This window comes from Mastigoproctus giganteus, chromosome 4 (genome assembly GCF_048544385.1).
Source record: "Mastigoproctus giganteus isolate SK-2022 chromosome 4, ASM4854438v1, whole genome shotgun sequence".
Lineage (NCBI taxonomy): Eukaryota > Metazoa > Arthropoda > Arachnida > Uropygi > Thelyphonidae > Mastigoproctus > Mastigoproctus giganteus.
Genome location: NC_143578.1, coordinates 79,129,676 through 79,145,853, shown reverse-complemented (window position 1 = coordinate 79,145,853; position 16,178 = coordinate 79,129,676). Strand labels below are relative to the sequence as shown.

The 16,178-nt window shown below is 38.6% G+C and overlaps 1 protein-coding gene across 1 annotated transcript in view; it reads left to right on the top strand.

Annotated features, from left to right (window-relative positions):
- Positions 1–16,178, top strand: part of LOC150086860 (uncharacterized) — a 414,998-nt gene extending 398,820 nt beyond the window's left edge. Inside the window, exon 20 of the mRNA XM_090372302.1 lies at positions 15,183–16,178. Coding sequence (XP_090228428.1) covers positions 15,183–15,370 — 188 coding nt within the window. The 3' untranslated portion in view covers positions 15,371–16,178. The remainder of the gene's footprint in view (positions 1–15,182) is intronic.

The following is a 16,178-nucleotide window of genomic DNA, read 5'->3' as shown; positions in this document are numbered from 1 at the left end:
TGAAATGCGAGAAAAAATATATAGCATAAGAAATTTTAAACAATGAAAAGTGATATAAATTATGTAAATAATACTTAATAAAACACCATGTTCAATTCAACCCAAAAGCTAAAAATTGATTTTTTTATAATGGGGGGGGGGGGGGAAATCAATGTCTAACAGGCACCACACAAGCAGCTGTCTTCCTTATAGAGGTGCACACCAGTGGAGGGTTAAAATGTTATTGCTTCTAAACTAAAAGAAATATTGTAACCATTCTTTTGCTAAATTGGAGAATATTTATTGCTATTTTTTGAGCCAGAAAGCATCTGAATCTCCAACAACTGTGTGTTCCTCATGTACTGATGAGATGTCATATTGTCTTGAAATAAATTATTGTTTATTGTTTGATTATATGCTTTACAGTGCACGGCTATAATGTGTTTAACTGTGGTAATGTTAAATACATAGTTTATCTATATAATTGGCATTAAAGTTTACATCGCATTGTAGAGTTATATCTGCTTGAGTAATTTTGGCCACCTGGCATATCTTCTAGGAGGTCAGCAATACTAAAAGATGTGTTAGTCATGGGAAATGAGGTAAACATAGTTTGTCAGTCACTAATGTATTTGGAGCAATCAATGAGTACATGTTTAACAGTGAGCTGGGTGTTGCAGTTCGTTCACTGTGGTGGGTCAGTGCCTGCAAGCAGATAAGATGTATTAGGTTTATGTGGCCTGTTTGTAGTTGAGCTAGTATGACTTATTCATGTCTGTTCTCGCATATACTGGATTTCCATGGTCCGAGATCTTTCTTTGTATGGAGTAGCTTGTCACCAACTTGACTTTTCCAGATGTGCTGCCATTGTTCAAGACATCACTCCTTTATAACAAACTTGTAATCTGATACTGGTATACAAAAGGATTGGTGCCTCCCTAGCCAGGTGGGCAGGAGCAGCAATGCGTAGCACACGCTTCTTGATTAGACCAGGGTTCGAGCCCATGACCATCGAATACAGAAAGGTCAGGGAATGACCACCACACATCCCCGGAGCAATGTGGCCTTAGTTGCTAATGTTCCTAAAAACCAAATAACAAACAAACAAACAAACAAACAAACAAAAGGATTGGCCTATAGACTCGGTTGCAGTTTTGGCAGCTAGGTAGGCACATTCATTTCCAGCAATTCCAATGTGATCAGAGCTCCAACAAAGAGAACTTGTTTGTTCTTATTTAACTTTGTCATGGTATTCCAAATCTGTATAAGTAGTAGTAGCAGTGGCATTTGATGCAAGAAAGCAAGTGTATGAGCTTATGCAGCATCAGCCAAAAAAAAAAAAAAAAAAAATCACACCATTCCCTCCAAATGCCTGTCCAGTTCCTCCTTAAATTTATTCAACCTATCAACTTCCACGACAGATGGAAGTTTGTTCCAGCAATTAAACACCCACTGGCTAAAGGCAAATTTCCACACATCTAATCTACATCTGTCTTTTCTTAATTTGAATTTATGCCCCCTTAGGTTCGTAATCTGAACAAGTGGAAGGATCCCATCAGAATTCAGCGTGGTAAACCCATTCAAGGCCTTATACACCTCAATCAGATCACAGCGCAGGTGCCTAGTCTCCAGCCACTGCAGTTTGCAGAACTTAAGCCCCTCCTAGTAAGAGGATCCCTTCATTCCCCTCACCAATCTTGTTGCCCCTCTCTCTACACGCTCAAGTAAATCTACATCCTTCCTAAAATGAGGCCTCCAGACCTGTACGCAGTACTCAAGGCATGGCCTGACCATTGCCTTATACAGAGGGATAATCACCTCCTTTTCCCTGCTAGCAAAATTCCTATATATCATTGACAAAACCCCATGACCTGCCCTGGCAGCCTGTCTGCATTGCTCAGAAAACTTCATATCTGACTGCACAATTACTCCCAGGTCTTTTTCATTTTCTACCACCTTAAGTGTAGTACCATACAGTTGGTACATTTCTCTGGGGTTACTGCTACCCATATGCAGTACTTTGTATTTGTCAAGGTTAAACTTCAGTTGCCACTTCTTAGCCCATCTGCCCAAATTATCTAGATCCTGTTGCAGTAGCACACTGCCATTACTGTCATTAACAACCCTGCCAACCTTTGTATCATCTGCAAACTTCGACATTAAGCCTGATATACTTTCATCAATATCATTGATAAATATACAACACAACAGTGGACCTAACACCGAACCCTGTGGGACTCCACTAATAACATTAGTCCAAGAAGAGCAGCACCCATTGATTACCACCCTCTGTCTTCTCCCACTTAACCATCCTTTTATCCATTGTAGCAGCTTACCCTTAATACCATTCTGCTCCAATTTGTACAATAGTCTTCCATGTGCAACAGTGTCAAAAGCTTTCCTGAAATCCAAATATATGATATCAAAATTATTTTTTGCATCGAGTTCCTTTGTAACCACATCATAATATCCTATCAAATTTGTCAGACAAGACTTTCCCTTAACAAACCCATGCTGTGTCTGAATTATTGCTGCAGTCTTGCCTAGATGATCCTGCAATGCATCTTTAACCAGTGACTCCATTATTTTACCCGGAACAGAAGTTAAACTAACTGTTCTGTAATTACTCGTGTCATCCTTCGATCCCCCTTTGTGAATTGGGGATACATTTGCACATCTCCAATCCGTGGGACCCTCTCCTGAGTCCAAGGATGCCCTCATAATTATGGCTAAGGGCTTGCTTAGTTGCTTTGCTGCCTCCTTTAATATAACTGGATAGATCCCATCCACCCGATGTGCCTTTCTTATGTTTAACTTCAACAATTTCTCCTCTGCTTTTCTCTCAGTTATTACAAAATCATTAAGCACCCTGCTACAATTTGATAACCTTGTGGCATTTTCAATCCTTAATAACTCCTCGTGTGAATGTAGATGCAAAATATCATTCAGTTTGTTTGCTATCTGAGCAGGATCATCAACGAGTCTCTTTAGTTCATCTGACATCCATTTGGGCCTAAACCTTGAACAGTATTTCTTAATCGGTATGAAAAGCCTAGTAGCTTCCACGATTAATTCCTTGAATGCTTTCCATTTAGAATTTTCTGTTGATAACATCATCGGTTTATCCCACTGTATAAGATTTTAAAACTGTCTGAGACCACTGTAGTCATCTTTACCCCTGATGTTAGTAAAATAATTAAGTAAATTCCACATCAGTACACTGTGATCACTGCCACCTAGTAGTTTCTTTATGTGCAAATTCTTAATGCACACATGATCACTGCTGACAACCAGAACAAGACTGTTAATCTGATTGCCTCTCGAACATAATGCTGCAGAAATCAATCATCCAATAAATCAACAAAAGTCGAACCGTCGATATGAAGTGGACCAATCTGATTCATCCCCTTCCTTTTAGAGTTTATATAAGTGAAGAAATCTTTGCTGTTTTTCTTAGCATCCTCTGCCAAAGATTTCTCGTAATCTGCCTCCGCCTGCCTAACCTCCTTTGTGACTTGATTACAGACTAGCTTATATCTGCCATAGGCTTCTGTGTTGCCTGATAATTTATATACATCCCATGCATTTTTCTTCTCTGCCACGAGTCTCATTAGTTCATTTGACAACCATTTAGGCCTAAACTTTGAACAATATTTCTTAATAGGTATGAAATGTTTAGTAGCTTCCACGTCTGTAATTACTCATGTCACCCCTTGATCCCCCCCCTTTGTGAATTGCAGATACATTTGCACATCTCCAGTCCTCGAGGTCTTCTCCCCGAGTCCAAGCATGCTCTCATAATTATAGCTAATGATTTGCTTACTTCCTTTGCTGCCTCCTTTAATGTAATTGGATAGATTCCATCCAAACCACGTGCCTTTCTTATGTTTAACTTCAACAATTTCTCCTCCACATTGCTCTCAGTTATTACAAAATCATTAAGCTCCCTGTTAGAGTTTAATAAGCTTCTGTCCTCCACTTCCCTACAGAATTCCTCATGTGTGAATGTAGATGCAAAATATTCATTCCACTTGTCAGCTGTCTAAGCAGGATCATCAACAGTCAACTTTGATATCAAGTGGACCAATCTGATTCATCCCCTTCCTTTTAGAGTTTATATAAGTGAAGAAATCTTTGCTGTTTTTCTTAGCATCCTCTGCCAAAGATTTCTCGTAATCTGCCTCCGCCCGCCTAACCTCCTTTGTGACTTGATTACAGACCAGCTTATAATTGCCATAGGCTTCTGTGTTGCCTGATAATTTATATGCATCCCATGCATTTTTCTTCTCTGCCACGAGTCTCTTTAGTTCATATGACATCCATTTGGGCCTAAACCTTGAACGGTATTTCTTAATCGGTATGAAAAGCCTAGTAGCTTCCACGATTAATTCCTTGAATGCTTTCCATTTAGAATTTTCTGTTGATAACATCATCGGTTTATCCCACTGTATAAGATTTTAAAACTGTCTGAGACCACTGTAGTCATCTTTACCCCTGATGTTAGTAAAATAATTAAGTAAATTCCACATCAGTACACTGTGATCACTGCCACCTAGTAGTTTCTTTATGTGCAAATTCTTAATGCACACATGATCACTGCTGACAACCAGAACAAGACTGTTAATCTGATTGCCTCTCGAACATAATGCTGCAGAAATCAATCATCCAATAAATCCACAAAAGTCTTGCTAGTGTGCGAGTGACCAATTCACAAGTTCTAGTCAATATCTGTGAAATTAAAATCCCCCATTATAAGACACTCTGATTTACTGGCCCACTCTATTTCTCTTCACAATTGCTCATTAGAATAGAATACATAATTACTCTTATTGTTGCTTTCCCAATGCTTAAGTTACACCAAACTGACTCGACATTGCACTGTTCATCTATGTCAACTGGATGCACTTCCTTAGATTTTGCGTTTCTTAACTAACAGCATAACCGCTCCTCCCTTTCTTCCTATTCTGTCTATCCTTTTTGTATACATTGTAATCCCCAAATTCCAGTTCTGCTCTGCTTATATCTGTGTGACACCACGTCTCTGATATCCCGACAATATCCACCTTTGATGTCTTGACCAGCACTTCAAGTTTATAAAATTTATTTACTATACTCTTAGCATTGGTGTTCATGCAAATATACATGCACCTGTTCTTAATTTTAGTTACCCTAACACAGCCCATGTATGTATTTATTCCATGACTCCCAGCAGTCCCTGAAATCCCCAGCAACCCTTGCTCTAGTCTGAGGATGAGGGTTGCCTGTGCGGACATGCCTTTCTGCCGCTCTTGGAACAGAGAAGTTTTTTCTGATTTATTTTCTGCTTTATTAGTTTAAATTGACATATTAACTTATTTTCTAGAGTAGCTTTATATTCCTATTTACGGTACTTAAGTTTAAAGTAACTTAGATAGAGATTTTGTAGGTATTACGTAGTATCGGAAAGGGGTATCAAATCCACGTGTTTACCAATCGTAAATAGCCGCCATTGCTACGCGAAAATTAATCAGTAAAATCTATTAATCTTGTCGAACTTCATTGGCAATTAAATTGTACTTTTAACTATACATATAACCACTTAGGTTACGTAATATAAATAATTAGTAAAAATAAATAATTAATACATAACTTGATACGGAAGTTATATAAAGGGATTTCGTAGATAACACTCGTTACTGAAACAAATATTTCATAGATAACACTCGTTACTGAAACATAAATATTTCATAGATAACACTCGTTACTGAAACAAATATTTCGTAGATAACATTCGTAGATTTCGTGGATAACACTCGTTACTGAAACATAAATATAGTGTTATAACTGTGTTGGGATACAAGTTTAGGATTTAATTTTGTACTGAAATTGAAATTTTTATTGAAAGTAAATCGAAATCATGACTCAAACCAGAGCAGCAAAGCAAAAGGCTCAAGCTAATGGGAATGCTGTGGCTCAGAGGAGAACTGAGGGGGGGCAGTTGCCCTCTGAATCACAGCCTTTTAAGATGCACTATTTGCTTGATGTTTGCGGAGCAGTCAGGTATGGGACATGATACTGCCATGGGGGATGTCCTTGTATGTGCTCGATGCAAGGAGTGTAAGGAAATCAGGCGTCAACTCAGCATTGTTATGGGCCTATATGAGAGCTTGAAGGACAGGGTGGATGCCCTCGAAGGATTACAAGTGAGGGGCCCATCAAGCTCTCAGCTGCCCACACCAATGCCAGAGCTTGCACTTGGTCATCGCACAACACAGCGGCAGCCCCCAAGGCAGAATACGCTGGTCCCAAAGGAACTAGTAGTTGTTGGTGACTCTATTGTCAGGGAAACGGGAAACATGCTTTGTAAAAAGGTTAGGTGGAACAGGATCAGGGTATGTCTGCCAGGGGCAAAGGTTGATGACGTTGTAGAGCGGATATCATCTTTTAAGGGCACAAAAGGTTGATATAGTTGTACACGTTGGCACTAATGATATTAAGAGTAGGAGACCGGCAGAATTACTTAACAAGTACAGGTCACTGACGAAAAAAAGCCATGAATTAGGGTTGAATTTTTAAAGTGTCTGCAATTCTGCCCAGACACGATAGGAGGGAGTATATGATGAGAGCCCTGTCGATCAATTGGGCCCTGGAAAGATTGTGCAGGGCTCAAGGGGTAGAATTTTTTTTCAGCCTGGTCTGTACTTGTTAACAGGAGAGACTGCTTCTACAGGGATGGGATACACTTAAATAGAAAGGGTGCAAGAATGTTTGCTGATGCTATCGAGGCAGTGTTAGGAAGTTCGGAAAACTGCTAGATTGGGGGGATACAAGGACTAATAGATTAACAGTAGCCACTGGCAGAGGAGAAAGTGATTCTTGCACTGCTTGTATTGGAATGAGCAGCAGCCTGGAAAATAAGATGCAGGATATTTCAGAGACTGCTGGGAATCATTGGGGTACAAGTAAACACATGGGTTGTGTTAGGGTGGCTAAGAGGAAGAGCAGGTGCATGTATACTTGCATGTACACCAATGCTAGGAGTCTAGTAAATAAATTTGATGAATTTGAGGTATTACTCAAAACATCAAAGGCAGATATTGTTGGGATTTCAGAGACGTGGTGTCACACAGATATAAGGAATGCAGAACTGGAATTTGGGGAGTACAATGTCTAGAGAAAGGATAGACAGGATAGGAAGGGAGGAGGGGTTATGCTATTAGTTAAGAAACACATAAAATCCAAAGAAGTGAAGCCAGTCGAAATCGCTGGACAGTGCAGTGTCGAGTCAGTTTTGTGTGACATAAGCATTGGGAGATCAAAATTGAGAGTAGGAGTGTGCTATAGGCCTAATGACTCTGATGAGTATAATAAGAAACTGTACAGAGAAATAGAGTGGGCCAGTAAATCAGAGAGTCTTATTATGGGGGATTTTAATTTCCCAGATATTGACTGGAATTTGGGGGCTGGTCACTCACACACTAGCAAGGCTTTTGTGGATTTATTGGATGATTGTTTTCTACATCAGCATGTTCGGGAGGCAACTAGAGGGAGTAATACTCTTGATTTGATTATCAGTAGTGATTCTTCATGCATTAAGAATCTGCAGATAAATGAACCACTAGGTGGCAGTGATCACAGTGTTCTGAAGTGGGATTTACTCAAAGAGGTAACTACCATTAGGGGTAAAGGGAAGGGGTATTGCTTTCGTAAAGGCGACTACGGTGGACTGAGACAGTATTTAAATTCTATACAGTGGGATCAACTGATGATGTTACCAACAGCAAATTCAAAATGGGAAGCATTCAAAGAACTTATCTTGGAAGCTACTAGGCTTTACATACCAACTAAGAAATATTGTTCAATGTTTAGGCCTAAATGGATGTCAGATGAACTGATGAGGCACATGGCAGAGAAGAAACATGCATGGGATACATACAAATTAACACATGACACAGAAGCCTATGATAGATAAAGTTGATCTGTAACCAAATTACAAAGGAGGTTAGGCAGGCGAAGGCAGATTACGAGAAATCCTTGGCAAAACATGCGAAGAAAAACAGCAAAGAGTTCTTTACTTATGTAAACTCTAGAAGGAAGGGGATGAATCAGATTGGTCCACTTGATATCGATGGGTCAACTGTTGATGATCCTGCTCAGGTAGCTAACAAACTAAATGAATATTTTGCATCGACATTCACACATGAGGAGTTATTCAGCGAGGGGAATGCCAGAGGTGTTTTCAACTCTGGCAGTAAGCTAGAGAATCTTGTAATAACTGAGAGTAAAGTGGAGGAGAAATTGTTGAAGATAAACACAAGAAAGGCACCTGGGGGTGGATGGAATCTATCCAGTTATATTAAAGGAGGCAGCAATGGAAGTAAGCAAACCCTTAGCCCTAATTATGAGAGCTTCCTTGGACTCAGGGGAGTACCCATGGACTGGAGATGTGCAAATGTGACCCCAATTCACAAAGGAGGATCAAAGGCTGACACAAGTAATTATAGACCTGTGAGTTTAACTTCTGTTCCCGGAAAATTAATATAGGCACTGATTAAAGAAGCAGTGCAGGATCATCTAGACAAGAATTCAGTTATAGCTCAGACACAGCATGGTTTTGTTAAGGGGAAGTCTTGCCTGACCAATTTGATTCGATACTATGATGCAGTCACAAAAGAACTCGATGCAGGGAATAACTTTGATATTATATACTTGGATCTTAGAAAGGCTTTTGATACTGTTGCACATGGAAGACTGCTGCACAAATTGGAGCAATGTGGCATTGGAGGCAAATTGCTGCTATGGATAAAGGGGTGGTTGAGGGGGAGAAGACAGAGAGTGGTAATCAATGGACACTGCTCATCGTGCACTAATGTTATTAGTGGAGTCCCTCAGGGTTCAGTATTGGGTCCTTTATTGTTTTCTGTATTTATAAATGATACTGATGATGGTATATCAAGCTTAATGTCCAAGTTTGCAGACGATACGAAGGTTGGCAGGGTTGTCAAGGACACTACTGACACTATGCTGCTGCAACAGGATCTGGAAAGGTTGAGCAGATGGGCTGAGAGGTGGCAAATGAAGTTTAACATTGACAAATGTAAAGTACTACATATGGGAAACAGCAACCCCAGAGTAACGTATCAACTCTGTGGTACTACACTGACAGTAGTAGAGAATGAAAGGGACCTGGGGGTGGTTGTGCAGGCAGATATGAAGTTCTCTGACAGTGCAGACGGGCTGCAAGAGTAGCTCATGGTGTATTGTCAATGATATATAGGAATTTTTCTGGCAGGGATAAGGAGGTGATTATTCCCTTGTATAAGGCAATGGTCAGGCCACACCTAGAGTACTGTATACAGGCCTGGAGACCTCATTTCAAGAAGGATGTAGAGCTGCTGGAATGAGTACAGAGAAGGGCAACAAGATTAGTGAATGGAACAAAGGGGTGCTCTTACGAAGAAAGGCTTAAGTTTTGTGAATTACAGTGTCTGGAGACTAGGCAGCAGCGAGGTGATCTGATAGAGGTGTACAAAACCTTGAATGGTTTGAGCATGCTCAATGCTGATGGGATTCTTCCTCTTGCTCAGAATAATCACCTGAGAGGGCATAAATTCAAATTGAGGAAAGACAGATGCAGGATAGATGTGCGGAAATTTGCCTTTAGCCAGCAGGTGGTTGGTAGGTGGAACAGACTTCCATCCCTTGTTGTGGAAGTTGATAGCCTAAATAAGTTTAAGGCTCGGCTGGACAGGTATTTCGAATGAACAGAGGGGTGAAGTGGAAGTGGTTATTTTTTTATTATTTATTTATTTTACTTTAATTTTTTTGGCTGATGCTGCATAAGCTTGCTTTCTTCCATCAAATGCCTCTACTAATGCTAAGAATGCTAATGCTAACCTACCCTCCAGGCAGCTGCTCATTCTAATAGAAACAGTGCAAGAATCACTTGCACCTCTGCCTGCAGCTACTGTTAATCTTTTAGTCTGTGAATCCCCCCCCCCGAAGCTAGCAGTTTTCTGATCCACCTAACACTGCCTCGATAGCATCAGCAAACACTCTTGCATCCCTTATATTTATGTGTATCCCATCCCTGTAGAAGCAGTCTCTCCTGTTAACAAGCACAAACAACGCTAAGAAAAATTCCACCCGATGAGCCTTGCACAGTCTCTCCAGGTCCAAATTGATTGACAAGGCTCTCATTATGTACTCCCTCCTATTGTGTCTGAGCACAATTGCAGACACTTCCAAATTTAACCCTAACTCCCGACTTTTTTTTTTCAACCTTGACCTGTACTTGTTAAGTAAATCTGCAGATCTTCTACTCTTAATGTCATTTGTGCCAACGTGTACAACAATATCACCCTTTGTGCCCTTAAAAGATGATATCTGCTCTACAACGTCAAGAACCTTTGCCCTTGGTAGACTTACCCTGGTCCTATTCCACCTATCCTTTTTACACAATATATTACCTGTCTTCCTGATAGTGGAGTCTCCAACAAATGCCTCCATGCTTCCCTTTTGCTGGTTTGCCTAATATGTTTTGCTTTTGCCTGGTCTTGTTTATAAAGGGGATGAGATTTGCAGTTGTTGGGAACTTCCTGAAGATGATCATGCTCTGTTCTTCTCTTTTTTAGCTGCTCTACATTGATTATTCCACCACAGTTTTGAACCTACTAATATATATTTTTTTGAGATTGTTTTGGAATTGCTTAGTCCGCTGCTTCTAGTATTTGGTTAGATATATATATATTCTATGGCCAAGTTATGGATGGTTGTTGGACCTGCTTGTCTTCCAGTATTGCTAGCTTCTTGTATTTATCCCATTTTGCTTTTAAAAAGTTCCATTTGACAGTTCAGTTAGAAAAGTTGGGAATGCTTGTATCAGTGCAGCATATCACTGAGTAATGAGTGGATTCATAGCAATTTTTTGGTAATTCGTCCGTGTTTGTCCATGTTTTCATTTCCCATAACAGATGGTGACTGGTGAGGCCCCCTAGGATGACATAGGGTTGAGGAAGTTGTACCACATTCTTCTGGGTCAGCATAGCTTATATTTTGATTAGAAGGCAAGTATAGTGAGATGATAGTTAAGTAAAATATAACATTGACTTCTGCTGCAACTGCCTCAAGTTTAATATTAGTGGGATTGATTTTGAGAGTATCTGAGAGTTGATTATCAACGCTACACCTCCATGTACCAGATTGTTTAAGCTGTGTGCAACACTATCTTGCCGATGAGTTATGTAATTCTGGAGGGAAGCAGTTATATGTGGGGTTAGATTGGTTTCCTGCAATAGAGTCATATTGAAAGAAGGTCTTGGATTTCATTTAAATTACTGTGATAACTTCTACAGTTCACTGCAAAAAAAATAAGTGTTATTTGGGTTTAGTAGAACCCTTGATTTGTTTTCGAGGGGCAGAAGGTTTGTTTTGCTCAAATTTACCTTACCCCTCTTTGGAAAGGATGGTTTTCTTTTTTTCATGTTTCCAAAGGAGTCATTCCTTAGAAAAAGCTGGATGTGTGTCTCTGCAGTTAGTAAAACTGAGTGTTGTGGTTGTGCAATCAGTATTAGTGTGTGTGCAGTGGATCCACATATGGCACAGGCAGCTGCTCCTCTGCAGACTGTGGGTGCTCAAATTTCTGGCACTTATAGCAGGTAAAGGATTTGGAATGTAGGCTTTAACATGGCAGTAAGATAACCTGCTTTGTTCATTGTTGGTGATTTTGGGGTTGTCAAAAGTGAGTTATATTCCGAGTGGGAACTAGTATACCATCCTTATTTGTCATAATTTGTCTGATATTAATGACTCCTTGATTTTGCAGTTCTTGTTTCAGCTCTTCATCTGATATGTTGATGGATAAGGTCCCATTCAGTGATGACTCCTCTTAATGGGTTTAGAGAAATGGTGACAGAAGTTCCACTAAAAGTTTTTAGTTTTAGTAGTTGCTCAGATTGTCGAGCAGTTGCAACTTCAACCAGTAAGTCTCCTTATCTTAAATGGTGAACTGCCTTGGAGGTATACTTATTATGCTTTCTAGGTATTTCTGCACTAGAAATGGCAAGAGTTTTCCTATCATTTGTTTTTGAGTTGAGTGGATAATAAGGAACTTTGGAGTTGTTCTGATTCCATCTACATTAACCGTTTGATGTTTAGCCACAAGAAAATCAGGCTCCAATTGTTTTTTCCCTATAGGTGAAACACCTATGCACCTAATGAATTTCTGGGCTCGAGGAACTGTTTACTCCATTTTGCCCTGGAAGGGAGAGCTTTTTCTCTCCAGGTTACTGGCCCTACCATGTGGAAGCAGAAGCAATGCCACCTTTATGATCAAGCAGTACTGGGTTAGTAGTAAAAAGGAGAAACTAAGAGAAGAAACAAAGAAAGAAGGTTGCCTTTCTTCCTGATCTAGTAATGTGCTTTCTTTACTGAAGATTATTTAATGGAGTTGTTACTGAAAACAAGGAAGCAATTTTATTTCACCAAGAGAAAGTGCAAATTCACTGGCTAAGACACTTGATCACAAAATTTCTTGGCACCTTGGGGCCATTAAGTTATTAAGAGTAGGAATTGAGGTGTTCTCATTAAAATTCAGGCCTCCGTAGTCGAGTGGTCAGGAGCGGGAGTGCGATAGCACATGCTCTTTGAGTAGACCAGGGTTCAAGCCCCTGACTGCTAAATACGGTCAATCTGCCAACCCGCACTGGACCAGATTATTGTCCATTTCCCTCAGCATGAATTGTTGAGGAGGCTTCCATCCTGCAGTGGGTTGATAATGGCTGCAATTTACCTTTTTTTTACCATTAAAATTCTTAATATATAATCATGTGGTGTAAGAGTGTTCTTTCATTATTAATTTTTATCTTTAAGATACTTAACCATGCAGTTCCCTTGTTCCAATACATAATAGTATTCCATTTGATCATCAGTATAGAGAAGGCATGATGTAGCCGAGTGGTTAACATAGAAGTAAAGCAGTACATGCATTTGACTTTATTATGGTTGAAGCCCACACGACTGCTAAATGCAATAATGTTCTTTTGTTTTGTACCTTGTAAACTCCTCTGACTACATGCCGCTGTCTCAGGGTATTAATATTTATATAGATATATTTCTTTTAGTATTAAACCTTTGGCGATATATTCACTTCTGTTATTTATGTGTGGCCGCAGATTCCATGGAAAGGTGTGGAGAAACTTTTCTCCATGACAGGTTTTATGAACACATAAAAGTATTATCAGTTGTGGCGGTAAAGTGCTTGTACCCTTGACATGGCACTCACTTTCGCTGCACCTGTTTGGTTGTCCTATTCTGAATTAATAATTACCTCATTACAAGGAAAACAGCATAAGACTGCAAAACAAATGTTCAGATTGGATGGCAAAATTCAGTTGTATAAATTGATATTATGTGATGATTATTACATAGATCCCATTTATGCTTTGTGAGTACGGACCACTACTATTGCCCTTTGCTTCCTCCACAAAATTTTACACAATTGTTATTTGTTCTGATATTCTGTTGTTAACCAAACTGTTGTTGTTGTTATTATTTGGTTTTCAGGAGCATTAGCAACCAAGGCCATATTGCTCTAGGGACCTTTCTGCATCCTGACCTTTCCCTGACCATTCCCTGACCTTTCTGCATCCTCCGTATTTGGTGATCACGGGCTTGAACCCCGGTCTAATCAAGAAGCGTGTGCTATGCACTGCTGCTCCTGCCCACTAACCAAACTGCATGTTCCAGCCAGATTTATGTTGATAATTACTTATTTTATATTAAAAATGTGGTGCAGACCATGACCTATTAAGTCACTTTAAATTTTTTAAGCTCATTAATTAACTATATCTAGATCTTTTTTCTTATATATTTGTATTTTTATTCACTATTATAAACATCTAAGTACAAATTAGTGTATTGTAGCATGTTTGTACACAGTTAAAACTGTTTGAAGCAAAGTATGTATATAAGGCATCATTTTAAGACATTTCATATTTTGAACTCTTTAACAACAAGTCCTAATAATCCAATAAGTAACACTTTCCAAATAGAGAAGTATATTTCTGCTTATTCTCAGGCACCAGAAGCATCTCTTTCAGGAACAATTGTTCCACCATTGTTAGGTGGGTGGGTGGGCAGGCAGGTACCCAGAGTGTAAGAGATGTGAGAGCTGACAATACACTTGACTTATTTCTACAATATAGGTGTCAAGTCAACAAGTGTCAATTGCCTAGAATTTAAGGGCCATCCCTTAAATTCTAGGCAATTGACAGGAGTTTAAACTAATTACAAGTTAGTACATTGCATCATGTCTGTACACAGCTAAAATTCTTTTGAAATGATGACTTATCCATGAACTTTTTTTGCCTAAAACAATTTTTTTTGGGTTGATTTTCTTTTCTTATTAGATTTGTTTTAGTATTATTGTCATAATTTATATGTAATTGGGACTTTCTCTGTTTTATGTGAGATAATGAAAATAAATTAATCTCAAACTGTTAGGTTTGGCATAAAGGCCCTCTAAGTATATTTGCATCTTATGATCTACCTTCGGATTTTTGAAATTGGATAGACAGTTTCTTCTCTGACCACTCAGTATGTGTGATGATAGAATACCCCATTTTCCAACTAATGCTGGTATTCCTCAAAATCTGTTTTTCCCCAACTCTTTTTCCTCCTGTATATTTAATAACCTTCTTCCATTGACTGGAAATCCTATCCTTAGTTCTGTAATGAATTTTGTTTTCTGGTTTGACTAACCCTAATCTTCACCAACAGTTACAGCTTCTTGAATATATCACTGGTTACTTAAGTTCTGGCCTTGAGATAATTCTCAGTTTTGAGAAGGAATAAAACTCAGTGTTATTTCTCACAAATAAGAATTCATTCTCCCATGTTCATGTAGTCAACACCCATTCACAGGTCATCTCCAAAACTTCTATTTTTTTCTTTTTTATTTATTCCTTCTACTTCTTTTGGAACAGCCTTCCTTCTTATCTATAGAAATTACAGTCCACTGTTAATGAGCACCTTCTGTCATTTCATCCCAAACATGGTACTAGAGTACTATAGTTTCTAAGCTTGTGTTTGGAGGTTACTGTTAAAAAAAAAAAAAAAAAAAAAAAAAAAAAGAGTTAAAATATTTTGCTTTATGGAATGTAATATAAGAAAAATAATATTTTTTGATATTTATGTTACATTAATTATTTTTCTTTAATTTTCAGCTATGCCTAATGATAGTGGCAGTTTCTCTATAATTAGTGAAGATGCTCAGTCACAAGAGCCTTCCTCTCAGAACTATCCCCCGTCCTCCACTATCCTCAGCAGGAGTGGAGAAGTGTTTCCATTAAACCAAGGAAATTCTACAGAAGATACATTCACAACTTCATATGACTTAGTTAGGGCTGCATAGTACTGAGGATCTGTACCTCTGAGGTTTACCCGAGTGAGACATTATATTGGACCTCATTATTGTACAGTGGATTACTGTGATTGTTTGTTGTACAGTGAATTACTGTGATTGTTGTACAGTGCTGGTGACTTTCATGCATGCTCATGTGCCACGATTATGGGTTTGTATATAGTTCTCTATGCAGAAGAGCTGGTTCTTTTAATTTGTCTGAAAGATCTTGTCATTAATGTGTATAGTTTGTGAACATGGCCATTTGTAAATTATATCCATAGATGTATAGAAGCTCCTAAACATGACCACAAAGTTCTTTTTGCCATTTTTAGGCTATTCAGAATATATATTATGTGATCTTCATTATGTAGCTGAGTGAAAGTGACGCCAGTCATATGATATGTATATATGATGTACATTTGTGAGATTAGAAAGTTATCCATGTCACAGCCATGTTATCCTTTTTTAATATTCTATGTTTTTTAGAGATATTTTATTGCAAAAGGAAATGTACAAACAAGTCAGCTGTGAAGTAGCTTCAAAGCCTTGAATTTTTAATTTATATAAATAGAATAAATCGTTGAAGCCTCAAATAATTGCAATGCCATATTGATGCTGAAAAAAAAGGGGGACCACATGGCTGTTACACATATAAGATGTACAGGCTCAGCCTGTTTATGTGTGCCATATTATTTTATTTATTATTTTATTTTTTTTATTTTTTTAGCTATACAACCATAAGGAAAGAATTTAAGTTTATATATGTTAATTAGATGTGAAAAGTGACTATGCTTATTATTGAAATAATGCAAATAAT